This window comes from Coffea arabica, chromosome 4e, assembly GCF_036785885.1.
Source record: "Coffea arabica cultivar ET-39 chromosome 4e, Coffea Arabica ET-39 HiFi, whole genome shotgun sequence".
Taxonomy (NCBI): Eukaryota; Viridiplantae; Streptophyta; class Magnoliopsida; order Gentianales; family Rubiaceae; genus Coffea; species Coffea arabica.
Window position 1 is genome coordinate 15,940,356 of NC_092317.1, and position 15,742 is coordinate 15,956,097.

The following is a 15,742-nucleotide window of genomic DNA, read 5'->3' on the forward strand; positions in this document are numbered from 1 at the left end:
TTTGGAGTGTTTAACAAACATAGTGTGATCACTCTGAACTTGGGTATAGCCCTGATCCTTTTTTGACCTGGTAAATTTGTCAAATTAGGTTCTGAGAGATTGTTTGAGACCATATAATGATTTTTTTAACTTGCAAACTCTAGACTGAAACTTCCCTTCAAATCCAGGAGGAGAATTCATGTACACCTCTTCCTCCGAATCTCCATTTAAAAATGCATTCTTTACATCAAGTTGTTGGAGTGGCCAATCAAGGTTTACTACCATTGAGAGAAGCACCCTGATAGTGTTTAATTTTGCCACTGGAGCAAAGGTTTCAAGATAGTTGATCCCAAACGTTTGAGTAAACCCTTTAGCCACTATTCGAGTTTTGTACCGTTTCAATGTCCCATTAGAATTATACTTGATGGTAAAGACCTATTTACACCCTACTGCCTTTTTCCCTTGTGACAGGTTTGTTGCTTTCCATGTTTGATTCTTCTCAAGAGCATACATCTCCTCTTCAATAGCCTTTCTCCACTTTGGAACTTGTAATGCTTCCTGTACATTCTTTGAAATTTTCACAAAAGAAAGTTGTGAAGTAAATGTCAAGAAAGTAGGAGATAACTTTTCATCAGAGACATAGTTAGTCATGTGGTTTTGGTACAAGAATGCACTCTCTTTCGAAGTGCAATAGGAAGATCCAAATCAGCAATCTTTGAATCAGAGGACTCAAACACATCAAATTCTGCCCTAGGTTCGAATTCCTTGTTATGAAGAGAAGGGAGAGCTTTTTCTTTCCCTCAATAATTTTTCCTGACATAGGTTTTCAGATTTTTTTTCAGTTACATTCCCATCTCTTTCACTAAGAGAATTTGACTCTGTTATTGGCACTAAAGACAAGGGATCCTCTTCTAATCCCTGATCAATTTTTTCAAGTTTTTCAAAATCCTTTTGATGGGCAAATTGAAGAGAATCATTTGATTTTTCAGGATTATTATCTTGAAAATATTCTTGTTGAGAAAATTGTGTTGTAGATTCTTTTAAAAAATCAGTAAAATCGATACCTCTATCAACAAAATTTTGATAAGGAATTTGATTTTCAATATGAAAAACATCACCATCTTCTACAAGTTCTTCTACATGCCAAATCCCCCTGAAGAGGATCTCCAAAAAAGGTTTATCTTCAAAAAATGTTACATCCATGGTTACAAACATTTTTTTCAAAATGGGATCAAAGCATTTATACCCCTTTTGCATGGGTGCATATCCAACAAAAATGCATTTTCTTGGTCGAGGGTCTAACTTACTTCAACCCTGTTCATGATTGTGAACAAAGGCTATGCACCCAAACACCTTTAATGAGATTCATATGTTAATCGAGAAATGCAATAAAGTGTTTTGAAAAAAATCAGAGGAGTTTGGAAATTCAAAATTCTTGAGGGCATTCTGTTTATGAGATATATAGCAGTTAAATTTATTTCACCCCATCGATATTTAGGAACATTTTTTGAAAAAAGTAATGCCTTGCCACTTCTAAAAGATGTTTATTTTTTCTTCCAGCTACCCCATTCTGTTGTGGGGTATCATTGTAGGAGCTTTAATGCACAATCCCCTTTTCAAGAAAAAATATTTCCAAAACTTTATTGAAATATTCTTTTCCTTTGTCACTCCAAATAATTTTTATTTTTTCTTGAAATTGGGTCAGAACCATGCTGTAGAAATTTTGAAACATACTTGCAACCTCTGATTTCTCTTTCAATAAATAAACCCAATAAACTCTTGTATGATGATCAATGAATGTAACAAACCATTTTTTTCAGACTGAGTTGAAATTCTAGAGGGACCCCAAACATCAATATGTAATAGAAAAAATGATTTTGAGGGTTAACAAGACTGTATAGAAAATTTAGATCGATGATGTTTAGCCAATTCGCAGATTTCACATTGAAAGGAAGATGAATCCTTATTCTTTAACAAATCTGGCAGTAAATATTTCAAATAATAAAAATTAGGATGTCCTAGTCTAAAGTGCTTAACATAATCTCTTTATTACTAGTAATAGAGACAGACCCGTAACATGTGTTTTTTACTGGTCTTGTCACTATTGATCCTTCTTCAAGTAAGTAAAGTCCCCCATTTTCTGTAGCACATCCAATCATCCTCCCCGTGGTCAATTCCTGAAACTCGCAGAAAAAAGGGAAAAAAGTAATCCGACACTTGAGATCCCTAGTTAATTTACTTATGGATAGCAAATTGTATGATAAACTTGGAACATGAAGAACTCTATGAAGTGTTAGAGTAGGAGAGATGACAACAAAACCTATGCCAACTATAACGGATAATGATCCATTAGCAACCTTGACCCTTTTATTGCCTGCACATGGACGGTAAGTTGAAAATAATTGTGATGAACTGGTCATATGGTCAGTGGCCCCAGAATCAATAACCTATATAACCCGTGGACAAGATGCATTTGATGTTTTATATGAAAGAGCAACAGTAAAATAATTACCATTTTTAGCCAAAGAACAGAAAGAAGTGAAGCTTTTTTGCTCAGTGACTGAAAATTGTGGAGACTTAAAGAGTATGGACAGTTGGATTAATTGCTCCTTTGTGAAGGCCGGTGTCTTAGAGTCAGTTTGTTGCTTTTGAGAATCCTCGTTCACAGTCTGCAACGCCTTGCCATCACCTCCATTTTTCTTCTTGAAATTCGTTGGTTTCCCATGTAATTTCCATCATGTGTCCTTTGTGTGCCATGACTTTTTACAGTGTTCACACCAAGGCTTCCTTCGTTTATCTCCGTTCGAATTTGTCCCCTTAGAAACCAATGCTGAAGTCTCAACTTCGCAGTTTACCTTGGACTTTAGCATCACCTGAGCCTTGATTCTTCTCTCCTGACCTCAGAAAATACTTCGCGAATGGAGGGAAGAGGCTTCCTGCCCAAAATACGACCTCGCACCTCATCAAGTTCTTGATTTAATCCGGCCAGGAAGACATAGACTCTATCGTTCTCCTCCCGTTTCTTATATCAAACACTGTTTGCCGGGTAATCCCATTCATCCTCATAACAAATATCCAATTCTTGCCATAAAGTTACCATCTGATTGTAATAGGTTGTATGTGACGCCCCTACTTCTCCCAAGGGCGAACCCAAGGGTATCTGTGGAACGCCTACCCAACTCTCGTCAGGACTCGATACAATTCAATTCAAACTTAAAGGATAACAACTAATAATAACAGTCGAAGTACATAAAAGTCGCTTCCTTAGGTAAACATTGAAGTCTTACATCATGAGTTTTTAAAGATACGTCAAATTTCAAAATACAACCATTACAAGTACACTAAACAATTACAACCAAGGTACTAATCAAAAGAGTAATCTAGTCGGCTTCTCTTCAAAATCTTCCCATCCGATCCTGTTAAGGAAAATAAATCTAACGGGGTGAGCGAATGCTCGTGAGGCCAAGAAAAATCATGCAAGTACGTAATTCAAGTAGCAATAAGCTCATACGAGAAATAAAGCAATAACATTCAAGTAACTCACAAAATAACACAAAACACACTTGATAAGGATACGGGAGCTCTCAGGACCTAGGTTCCACTTGCTTTGCCGAGTCTCGATCATATACCTCCGCATGATGATACTCCGTCATCCGAGTAGGTATTTTTAGTCCGTAGAACACCGCTTTATTTCACGAATCCCGTTCACCATTACACCCTCTGTTCCGGGCCCGCTCATCATTTAAAAGGCGATACTACTTGAGTATGCCAAGCGAAATCTCTCAAATAGATCAATCTTTATGAATATCTCATGGTTCACCAAGCTTCCTGACCAAACCCATGCCGGCTCGAGTCGCAAGGTTAGTCTATGAGTTTGGGCGTCCCCCGAATACGAATATGAATATAAGTCGACGAGTAGCGCTCCATTCGACGATTCCAAATACAAATCACGAATACGAATCATAACCATACGAATGAGTCGATGAGACAACGCTCCAATCGTCGGTTTCAAGTATAATGCACATAGCCAAATTCGAATATAATTTTCATTTGAAAGAGAACGAGTGCAATAAAGTACACACTCGATTCAAAAATTCCAAATTCACATAATTGATGCAAAACAATTCACGTACTTAACCACATAACATGCACTTGACACTCACCAAGTCAAAACAAAAGTGAGTGAGAAAGTCTTTAACGATCCGCTTCGGGATTCTCTTCGAGACCTTCTTAATCGCCTGAAGAAAAACTACCAACAATCACTCTCACACATTCACAAATTCATTATCAATCAAAGAAGAACACACACTTGCTTTAAAATTCAAGTCAATGTCTTTATAAGAGTTTCACTTTATCGAAAGTCAAGATTCAAAAGTGAGGATTTTAAAGTTACTAAGGAAACTCATATCCTCCATGAAATCAGGTTCAAAATGCTATATCAATATCAAGATAAGAAGTCAAGTTCCCAAAATTTCATTTTCTAAGAAATCGGCAAATTTCAGCTTTGCGCGTTAAATTTAGAAAAATCAGATCTTACACTCAGTAGGTCCAAAAGTGAAAACTTAGTACCATTGGAAACTAGATCCAAAGTACTAAAAGTTCCTAGAAGACATTTTTCCAAGATTCTAAATGGAAGACATTCAAATTTCAGCTCAAAGTGGCTAATTTGAGCATACAAGACAGTTTCAATCATGTTTTTCGGCAAATTTTGAAAATTCGGCAAAATTCACAGAAGGTGAGCTAGCCTCTGAAATTTGTAACACAATAAGAATTTCAAACAAAGTTTCGAACACAATAAACGGGACTAAATTCAAAGTTTTGAGCGTCAAGATATAGCAGCTCAAAGTTGGACAAAATTGAAGACTGTTGGTCAATTTTTCAGATTTGAAGAACAACTTTGGCACATCATTTGTATATCGAAATGGTCTTAGAATGACACCAAATTTAGTACAATTAAACTCTTATATGAGGGCTATTCCTCTATCAAATTTCATGTAAAAATTCGTACAGGAAGATAGTTAACAAAACTACCAAAATTCAAGAAATTTTCAAGACAAATCTGTCTTCTTGCTTTCTTTTCCTTTTCAAACACTTTGCACCATGAAATTAGTCCCATTTTGGTTCATTTGTAAAACCAAGGTCCAAGAAACATTTTAAAAACAATTGATAGTTGGTTGACATCAAAATTTCTAAATAAAACATCTCACAAACAACCAAACCAATCAGCCAGCAAAAGAAAGGGTTTTCCAACTTTGCCGCAGTTTGGAAATTGAACCATATTTCACTCAATACAACTTGGAATCGAGAATGGTTGGTGGTGTTGGAAACTAGAATCATAAGGCTACATTTCATCAGAAAAAATAGTTTTTAAAATCAATTCATAAGTGAGAGAAAATAGAGCCACAAAATGCAGCATCTATCTTTCTCTCGGATAGGCCATTAGAACAGGGCAGCAAATTTGCCGACTCACTACGGCTCAATCATTTCGAACCAGAAAGTGAATTTTATACCGTTGGAAATCTACAAATGTCTAGTTTCAAATGCCACAAATGGTACTCGATTTCAACGTCTGTACAAAGAGATATGTTCGATCAAAGAGACACTGTTCAGACTACCTGAACACATTTCCAGATTTCTTTACATTTCAAAATTTCAAGTTTTGCTCAACCAATTCAAATGATTTTTGGTAGAAACTTTCTACACATCATATACAACATATCTACATCAGTTTCACAGCAAAACAATCCACAAAATTCAGAAATAAAGGCACGGCAAAAACAGGACAGATTCGGCCAACATTCCTACGTAATTTCCTTCGATCTTTCCTTCAATTTCTAACCTTAACACTCATCACAAACACACTAACACACATTTTAACATCATGGCAGTCCTTATATAACCAAGGTGGGAGTTCATAGAGCCCACTTCAACCAATCCAATCCAAATAACAACAACAACAAGGAAGCTACAAACTTCAAAGCCAAGAATGAAACTCTTTAAAGCCAAGAAGTGAAAGATTGGATGAGTTGAGGTGTATACCTCTTAAACCCTTGAAGAACCAGAAATTTTTTATCACAAAAGCTCCAAGAAAACCGCCAAGATGAAGTCTTCCATCAAACTTAAGCTAATCTCTAAGTGATATGGAAGTTGAGTGAAAATTTTGGAGTGAAATTGTGCAAGAATGGAGCAAGAATGATGAAGAGCTTTCTCTTCTTCTTCCTTGGCTGATTTGGTCGGCACTAAGAGAGAGAAAAGAGAGGTTGGTGTGTTGTGAAGCTTCCTTTGGAGGCTTGAGGGTTTTGTGGCCAAAATTCTAACAAAAGTCAACTGAGAATAGTGCTCGCGCGCGTGCGTTTCGTATCCGATTTCTCTCGAGTTTGTTTCACTTATGCACTAAACCTCAAATGTACTTCCTTTAACATTATAATTAATCACTCTTAGTAGTCTAGTATAAATTTCTTAAATCTCCACTTAGTCGTTCCAAAGCGAAATACGCGAATTTTTCAATTCACGCGCGATAAGGCGAAAATTAAAAGGAATTCATGTAACGATAATATAATTAACTAATACTAGGGTAATTAATCTTAAAAATAACTATTTTAAGAATGAAACATGAGTCCTCAAATCTTCAAGATCACTGCACTCTCGGATCGAATATTGCCTCGAAAAACGTGTACTCGCTATTTCTTACTAAACGAGTCTTTGAAAAATTAAATTTGCTAACGGGATGTTTTTAAAATATAAGTAAGGCATAGTTCCATGTAAATGAATTTAAAATGGTTGAAATAAATTATTCGGAGAAAACGGATGAATAAATATTTAAATAAGCCAATAAAATAAGATATAATTAAGAAAATTTTTGGGTCCTCACATTGTAACATCTCTATCTTCCTGACTTGATTTCCACAATTTCGTCTTGAGGTTGAAAATTTGAGATGAATTTTCTACATCGGAATACATATCTCGGACAGCGTCCCACACATCTTTGGCTGTGGGCAAAAATAAATGTGGCTTTCCTATTGCTAGTTCCATAGAGTTTATCAACCAAGCGAAAACTAGACAGTTCTCTGAATGCCATCTCTTCAAATTAGGATCTTTAGCAGCTAGTCGTTAAATTTCTCTAGTAAGGTGGCCGAGTTTACCTCTGCCATCAATAGCAAGTTTTACCGATTGAACCCATTCCAGATAATTGGAACTATTTAATTTATGAATGGTTATTTGTAGGGAAGGAGGATTTGAACCAGAACAATCGTAGTTTGGATAACTACTGAAAACAAGGATGAGTCCTCTCTTGTGTGAGCAGTAGACTCCTTGGATCCAATCATGGCTGCTCGATAGTTCATGCATAGGAATTGGTAGAGAGCCAAAGCTCTGATACCATGCAAACTTTAAAAAAGAAAGGGCAGTAAACAAAACTCTGCTTTTTTTTTATTTTTTCACACATAGAATATGCTTACATGGTAGGCATTTATAGGACAACCCTATCACAATTCTGTCACAACTTAAGGTAACAGAACCACGATTTTTGGGATTACGTAATCAAGTCATATCCTATATTTTGTTTTAGTTAATCTATTCAAACTTGATTGATCATAAGCAATAAAATCCCATAATCATAGGAGATACTATCTTCAACATGCTATCATAGGACGTTGGATGTTCCTCAGATGAAGTCTAGCAGGTGAAGCTGGTAGTGGATTTTGATTATTAGGATTGCCAAAGCCATCTTAAACCAAGGTACCTAATCAAGAAAAACAAAAAAAAGTAAAGAAATAAAAATAAAAATAAAAGACAAAATAACAAAAATAACTAAAGTAGAAAAACTTAGTGTCGTCCCCAGCAAGGGCGGCAAAAACTTGATTGACAGTTTTCCTGCAAGTGCATAGAGTCAATCGTAATAATAATTAACCTGGACTATTCCAGGGTCGAACCCACAGGGACAAGTTAATTTTCTACTCTAATTATTCTAGCAAAATAACAAAATTTAAATTCAAGGAGTTGTATTTTCTAACTAAGCAATAAAATAATAATCAATGCAAATAAGTAGTGGTGAGAAAACAAAAGAAACGAGTCTAGGGTTTCAAGTTTTAATTCAGAATTTGAGTCAATTATCTAGTTAATTTCTTAACAACCACATCACACAATTGTATTTTAGATTATCTTTTGATACATCTAAAGTGTACCTAATTAAATCCTATGTCTCACTCGAGATCGCAAGTATTCAATTAAATCCTTTAAGAACTTTGGTAATATAAGTGTGTCATACAAATCCAAACTTACTCTCATGATTAGGCTTAGTATGTTTATTTATCTAGTGTGCAGTTGTATATCCCTTTTCAGTTCAATACAATCCCTAAAAGCATGTCTATGGTGGCCAAGCATAAACACGTAATCAAAATTGAGATAGATAAATCATAGAAAAAAGAAATAAATGAAACTAGAAGAATTAATCAAATTCCTTCATAAAAACCCTAACCCTAAAAATAATTTAGTTCAACATGATTTGAAAATCAAAACCACGAATTCAAAGAGTTGCTATAAAGATAAGAAAAAGAGTAAAAAAAACTTCTCAGTTGCTTGCTCCAATTTTCTCCTTGCGCGCACCGTTGATTCGCCTATGTTTTGTCTTGATCTCTCAAGAATAAATTATGAAAGATGTTAAAACTAACCTAAACTAATGTTTTTAATCCCTAAAAACATCCTAAATAGCCCCTATTTATAATTTCTTAAAGTAATATTTGAAATCGGGTAGGATTGGACTTATTGGAGCTGAAAAATGTCAATTTCATGCATTTTCCAGATGAACACCGGCCTAAACTCCGGTGCCAGAGTTCCTTCAGATGACTTGACCAGAACAACTTTGCTGTAAACATCAGTGCAGGTTATTGAAGATTTGTGGACGGATCGCTTCGGATCCCTGCGCAGATTCACTTCAAGGCCAAAAATCTCCATCAAAGAGGCCAAATCAGCTCTTTCTCAAATATAAAATTTGTAACCCTTTGAATTAGCTTTCCAACACCACAGGAATCAAATCATTTGGATGTCTGGTTGTTGAGATATGCCGAAAATACTGATAACTGGTCAGAAGAACTTTGCAGCGCAACTATACTTCAGTATTTTGAATATTTGGCTATGAAAACATGAAAACCAGACTTTAATGTCTCCAAAAGATTTGGAGAGCATTCTCTTAGCTTCAAGATGAATCAAGAATCATCTCAATCCAATTAGTGTAGCTCAAGTTATTGCCAAAACTTTGAAATATGTTAATCCCGCCAAACCTCTCACTCTTCATGTTTTGATCTTCCATTGCTTCTTCGTACCATGTTTTAGTCATTTGCTCTCCAATTGAGCTTTTCACCTATCAGTACAATGTAAGAGCAAAATTAAGTAGTTTCTACTCAAGATAAAGTTCAAATAACATGGTTAACTAGCAACTTATACCTATAAATATACCACAAATTACGCCCTATCAGTTACTATAGTTAAATTTGTTAAAAATTTGCAGGAGAAAAGCTTGACAAAAAACTTATTTGCTAAATAGGCCTTAAGTTTATTTTAGTGAAATATTAGAGATCAAAATGATTCACATCTCAAAAAATTGGGACTAAAATTGCAATTCAACCGTAATCGATTTTAAAAGCTAACATATAAAGTTACTTCACATTCAGGAAAAAAAATTGAGAGGATACATTATGTTTGTAAAAAGCTTGAAAAAGCATTTGCATGTTTTAACATGTAATTACTTTTTTATTAACTTCCTTGCTAGAAACAACATAACTAATTAAGACCAAAGTGAAAAGAAAATAACTATTTTGGACATTAATGTGCTTGTCTCAAAATGATCTGATAACACTCATTAATTGGTGCCTTAAGTATTAATTTGATAAAAATGAACAAATTTGATAAACCAATATTAATATGCAATAATTCTCATAATCTCCCTGTAGGTGAGCCTCATCTACTTTGCAAAAATAGTTCGAAAAGTTTTTGCTTATTAAAATTTTGAATTTAAGAAGCCTAAAATTACATTTTGAATCACTTGACTAGATTTTGCATTTATTGTTACAAAAGCTCGAGTAACATTTCTTGGTAGATGTGATAATCAACGTGAACACTTATGATTGAAATATTTAGTGGCATTACTGTTTGCTCCCTGTAAAGCTAAACAAGGAAAGTAAGACCCCTAATAATAATTTATGAACAGCTGATTCTATGGTTTGGAATTAAGCATTTATGTAGTCTTTGAAATTAAATTTGATTTATAAAGCCCATATAAAGAGAAAAAAACAAAAGGAACTTTTTATTTATCCTAATATTTATCCTTAAACCTAGTAGGTAAATAAATTACCATTGCAACTATAGATATGAACTTACATCATATGTGGGAAATGATAATTTGGGTTGGGGAATCATCATTTCCTCAACACTTTTTATTATGTTTCTCGTAAAGACATCGAGAGAAAAACGAAATTTGTAACCGCCCTCATCAAAATCTTGTGCGAAAGCTCTAAAACTCATCACAAACATCCAAAACCATTACTCACAAATTTTAGTTTTTTATGGTCAATTGAACCACTTTCACTCTGTGACGGGCCCACCTCACCCTAAAGCGAACCAAAGGGCTCGGCGGATCGCCTGCTCAACTCTCGCCGGGACTCAGTCAAATCTCAATCAAATCCGAAATAAAACCACAAGATCAAACGAAATAACAATCCAAAACTTAAAATGAACTTATATACATTTCTATCTCAAAAGGGAGTACAAATATCGAATATACAAAGGTTCTCAATTTTTCATACATCCAACCCGTGCCAAGCACTAGGGCGAGAATCATTACAAAATCAAAGAAACTAGTCTAGGCTAGTCTCTACCGAGCTCTCGTCCTTGCTTGCCTTCCCCTGCTAAAGAAAACAAAACTAAAGGGATGAGTTAAAAGTTCAGTGAGGTTCTGAACACATAATCAAATAATCAATCCAGTTCAAGAAACATTTACAAGGGAAAGCGATAACAACACATTCATTAAAAGGATACAGGCTCACATGGAGCTATTCGTTCGTTCGTTCGTTCGTTCATTCTCCTGTCACTCCCCTTATTCCTTCAATCATTTAAAAATATATTTTTGTAAGTAAAACCCCCGTTTGCATTGACATTCGTTCGTTCATTTCATTCACCCCCTCCTGGATGTTGGCCAGACTCCACCCGACAACAAGGTAATACTCGAATATACCAAACGCTCACACCCAGGGTCACCATATCGCCCGACAGAGTCCGCTTCTGGCTCGAGTCGATCGGTAACGAAGGGCAGGGCCCAGTTCAGCCAAAGGCTTACATCATGCGCAACTAGCATTTCATTATTTAATCATTGAAAATTTCACATTTATTTAGGTCGAGTGCGATAAAGTACACACTAACTTAGAAAACTCATTTTAAGCAATCATTGAAAACATGTAACATGTTGTCATTCGTTCATAACAAGCCATATAATCAAGAACAAGCCACATAGTCAATGAAAATATAACAAACAAGGAACACTCACCTATTTACGCAAAATAATATCCAAAATATCCTGTCGGATAATACCGTCAGCCACCGATGAACCCTAATATAATCAAAAAAACACATTATGCTTCAACCATCAAAGATTTAAGTGATTTAAAGTGATTCAAAGAAAATTTGAATACGTACTAGTGCAAAGTATAAATATGATTTTGGTAGTGAAAAGAGTACATTTAAACCGAAAGACATAAGTAAAATATTTATAAAACTTATGCTCACTTGTAAAACTTTAAAATCGCTATTTGAGTCGAAGTGGCAAAGAAAACGTAAATACCCTAGATGGTTCACGTGGGATTCGCTCTCAAATCGTTACCTAATCCTCGAGTGTAAATTTGGGCAGCACGCCCTTTGTATTTACCTATTTTCCAGCCATTTATGGCTTCATTATATTCCTCAATCAATCCCAAAGTCACACACAAAATCATCTCATTTTAATAGCCATTCCATAGGCTCCAAGTCATACAAGTACAAAATCAAGTTAGGAACATGTGCGGAAATGAAGTTTGAGTCAAGAAACAAAAGACAGATTTGACGTTGTTTTGCGTAACGGACACAATCGAGGCTACGCTTATCGGATTGAGGTGCAATTTATACCATTTCGAAGCTAAGACAAAGACTACAACTTTGATGAAGACCACTCAGTCCAGTTTGCAAGGTATCCAAGTCAAATCCACAAATTACAATACGAGATTCCTACCGATAGGCCAGTTAACCGTACTACGTTTCAATGGCCATAACTCAGGCTACCAAAGTCCAATCGATGTGATTCCAGGGGCGTTGGAAAGCTAAGACATAGCACTAAAACTTCTGTGTTTTGACCAATGGCTAATTGAGTATGGATCAGGGTGAACAAATACGGTCAGATTGGTGAAAGGTCAACGCTGTCCACAGGTCTCTACCTATGGCAGTCAGGGGTATTTTTATCTTTTCACATGATACAGTGCTCAGATTGAGCTGAAATTTTACAGATAGCTATAAAACATAATTTTCTACAACTTTTATGTTTTGTACTAAGCCTAATTCGGCCTCTAACATGGTCAAACAGTGCCGGTCAAAACAGGGGAGGTGCAAAACCGAAAATCTGGAATTTATGCATACAAGTGCTAATCTTCATAATTCTAGCTTAAAACACTACCTCACCTCCTTATCTACACTTATTCCCATCATAATCCATCTAAACAAGAAGAAATATGGCTGATCAATACAAACTCTAACTCATCAATTCTCCCAAAATCACCACAACTACTTCCATAGCTACCAATTTAACCAAATCATGAGTTATATAACAACTTAAACAAAAGTAAAAGAACCAAAGATAAGGGACAACCAAAATACCTCAAGAACAAGCTTTCAAAAGATATCCTCCACCTCTCTTTGAAATTTTTGATTTTTTAAGCTTCCCAAGCTCTCAAACTATTGATTAATCGGTTTTAGATTTCTTGTTTTCTCACTTAAGTGGATCAAACTCAAGATGGATTGTGGTTTCTTTCTCTTGGCTTTTCTTCCTCTCTCTCTCAGCTGGTAGGCAGAAAATCAAGGTTCAATGAAGCTTCACGAAGGTTAAAAATGATAGAAATGAATTTGGGTTAAAGGTGACAAGTGTCACCTTGTGATTGGAAGTCAATTTTTTTTCTTTTCTCTTGTTTTCTTGCTCAAATATTGTGGCTGATGTATGAGATATTTTGAGGGTTAATTAGCTGAAATAAAATGAGAAGATTAAGGTAATAAAGTATGGGTCAAGTGGTGCACTCATCCGATAACAAACGGTACCCGTCGGTTCAACCCATTTTTTCTTAAATCACGTATACTAGGGTTTTAACTTATAATTTACTAACTTATTATTATCACTTCTAATCACACACTTAATATCATCTAAAACTCACTCTTAATCACCAAATTTGATCCACACTCCGTACCGGATATTCACACCACGGATAGGCGTAAAAATCCTAATTCGCACTAACTTGAAAACGAAAAGGAAAAACCCTTAATTCTATATTCATTTGCACTTATTGTGGGGTGATTGGGTAGTAGGGCCATTATAAAGTAATAATTTTCAAATAAAAGGGTATTTGTAAGAAAAATATAAGGAATTTTACGGGTCCTCACATCGATAATGCGTTTCAAATTTAACGCACACTAACTCATACTAGGAAAATGAATTTAAAACTGTACTTGCTTGTAAAAATGCATAGAAAGTTTAATATTTCCAAGAAAAGTATAAAATGTAGGCAAAGGAATACAATAATGCTGAGAAAATGTGAAATTTTTGGGTTCTCACGCACTCTTCATCCTTCCTTTCTCTCTATATAAACCATCATTCCTCTCCTATTTGCATATACCAACGAGAATCTACATGGTCAAATCTACAAAGCCAAACTTTTTAAGTACATATTTTTCCTTCATTTTGACATGGATGGTGCTCCAGAAAGAAACCTTCATAACTTCACTACCCTCTCAGCTCAAATGCAGTAGCCGAAAACATCTTTGATGTGTCAAATCATTGCAGACTTCCTTATCCACCTCAGCTAGCCGCTCCTCGAAGAAAACCCCTGAAGGAAAACCTCTGTCAACCATTTCCACCATGCCCTCAGCAGCAGCAGCAGCAAGTGGAAAGGGAAACACAACCAAGGACATTGAATCTGTAAGTGAGAAGCTAGTGAGCGACCTCAAAGTCACGATGGATGATCATCTGAAACTGAGGATTTTTTATGATCATGAGAAAGATCAAAGATCCTACAACTATCTTCAGGAGGGTAACAAGAAACCCTCTGAGGAGGGGTTACCTTGGAACTTGCGAAGTCGTCCAACTACTTGTAAGACTGGGTGTGGTCGTTTGACCCCCGTTATGCAGCAATCACAAAAAGGGATTGATGGGAAGGCTAGCGGGAGTTCAACATGGCTGCAAAGGCCAAAGTTCTTAGCCACTCTGTCAAATGAAGAGATTGAGACAGATTTCTTGCTCTTGACTGGTGCAAAGCCATCTCGTAGGCCTAAGAAAAGGTCTAGGTCCCTTCAGAAACAATTTCATGTAAGTTACCTCATTTTTTCTTGTGATTTTTGCCTAAAGAATGCACATATGTGGTTTGATAGAATCATGCATTGATTCTGGGATTTCAAGATATTTCTTTTTTTTCTTTCCTTAAATGATTATAGAGATTCTTTCCTGGTTCTTGGCCGACTGAGCTTATATCAGAGAAATATAAAGTTCATGAGCATCCTGAACCAAAGGTCAAAATTATTCAATTTTCTGTGTTTGTATATTTGTATTAATTCACTTCGCTTTGAATAAAATGTTCTAATTTTTTTATCTTATATTTGATGTTAGAGTGGTTGTTAATGTTTAACCTTTGGTGAAAATCATCACCTATTAAATTCAAAATCTATATGGCGATTATTAAGAAATAAATTAACAAAAAATTTATGAAAGCGTACCTAGATTCATGTTGACAAACTAGTATTTGAATCCTTAGGGGTTTTCAGGTGACTTTCTAGATCAACACGTATTTGCCAATTCTTGAGAGAGTTCTTTAATTTCTCTCTAGTATCTTTCCTGACGATGGGATATCAGGAAAGAGATATTTTGTAGTACTAGAAAATATGACAATAAGAATACATGTGAGTTAGGGACCATAATGCTATTTGTAGATAACATTCTTGTTACCCTTTAGATAGCTATTTCAGCTCATCATAGAAATAGAAAATACCCTTAAGTTTCTACATATTAAAGACCTATACCCTATTAGATACATTAAGTACAAACTATATTTGATCACTTTAATTGGATTTAACCTTATTTGACAGTTTACAACACATAATTATTCACATATAAATTGAACGTTGGATTAAAGATCCAACAATCTCCCACTTGGACTATATGTGTAATCATATAATTATGTTTTGCAATTAACCGTATGAATTCAACTTTACTGTCATTACCACAATGTATCTGTAACCAATTCGGTCCATCAATCATACCAACATAGGATCAAAGTGACTTTATTACAATTTCGTAACTTGACCCATCAATGGTCACATATATTGATATAATTGAATGACATGAATAATGATGTAGATGTGTAGTATGAAAATTTTATATAATGTGATCATAACATGCCTATTTTCAATTGGTTTACCTTAAATTTTCACGAGATCAAACTATACCAAAATCAAAGTGTAAATAAATCCAAACTTTATTTATTCATAA

At 35.2% G+C, this 15,742-nt stretch overlaps 1 protein-coding gene across 1 annotated transcript; it reads left to right on the forward strand.

The window, feature by feature from the left end:
* The first annotated feature begins 14,215 nt into the window (after nucleotides 1-14,215).
* LOC113740848 (uncharacterized) lies at nucleotides 14,216-14,875 on the forward strand. Its single transcript, XM_027268365.1, has 3 exons — nucleotides 14,216-14,566; nucleotides 14,692-14,766; nucleotides 14,864-14,875. The coding sequence occupies exons 1-3, from the start codon at nucleotides 14,216-14,218 to the stop codon at nucleotides 14,873-14,875; spliced, it is 438 nt and encodes a 145-aa protein (XP_027124166.1).
* The last annotated feature ends 867 nt before the right edge of the window (nucleotides 14,876-15,742 follow it).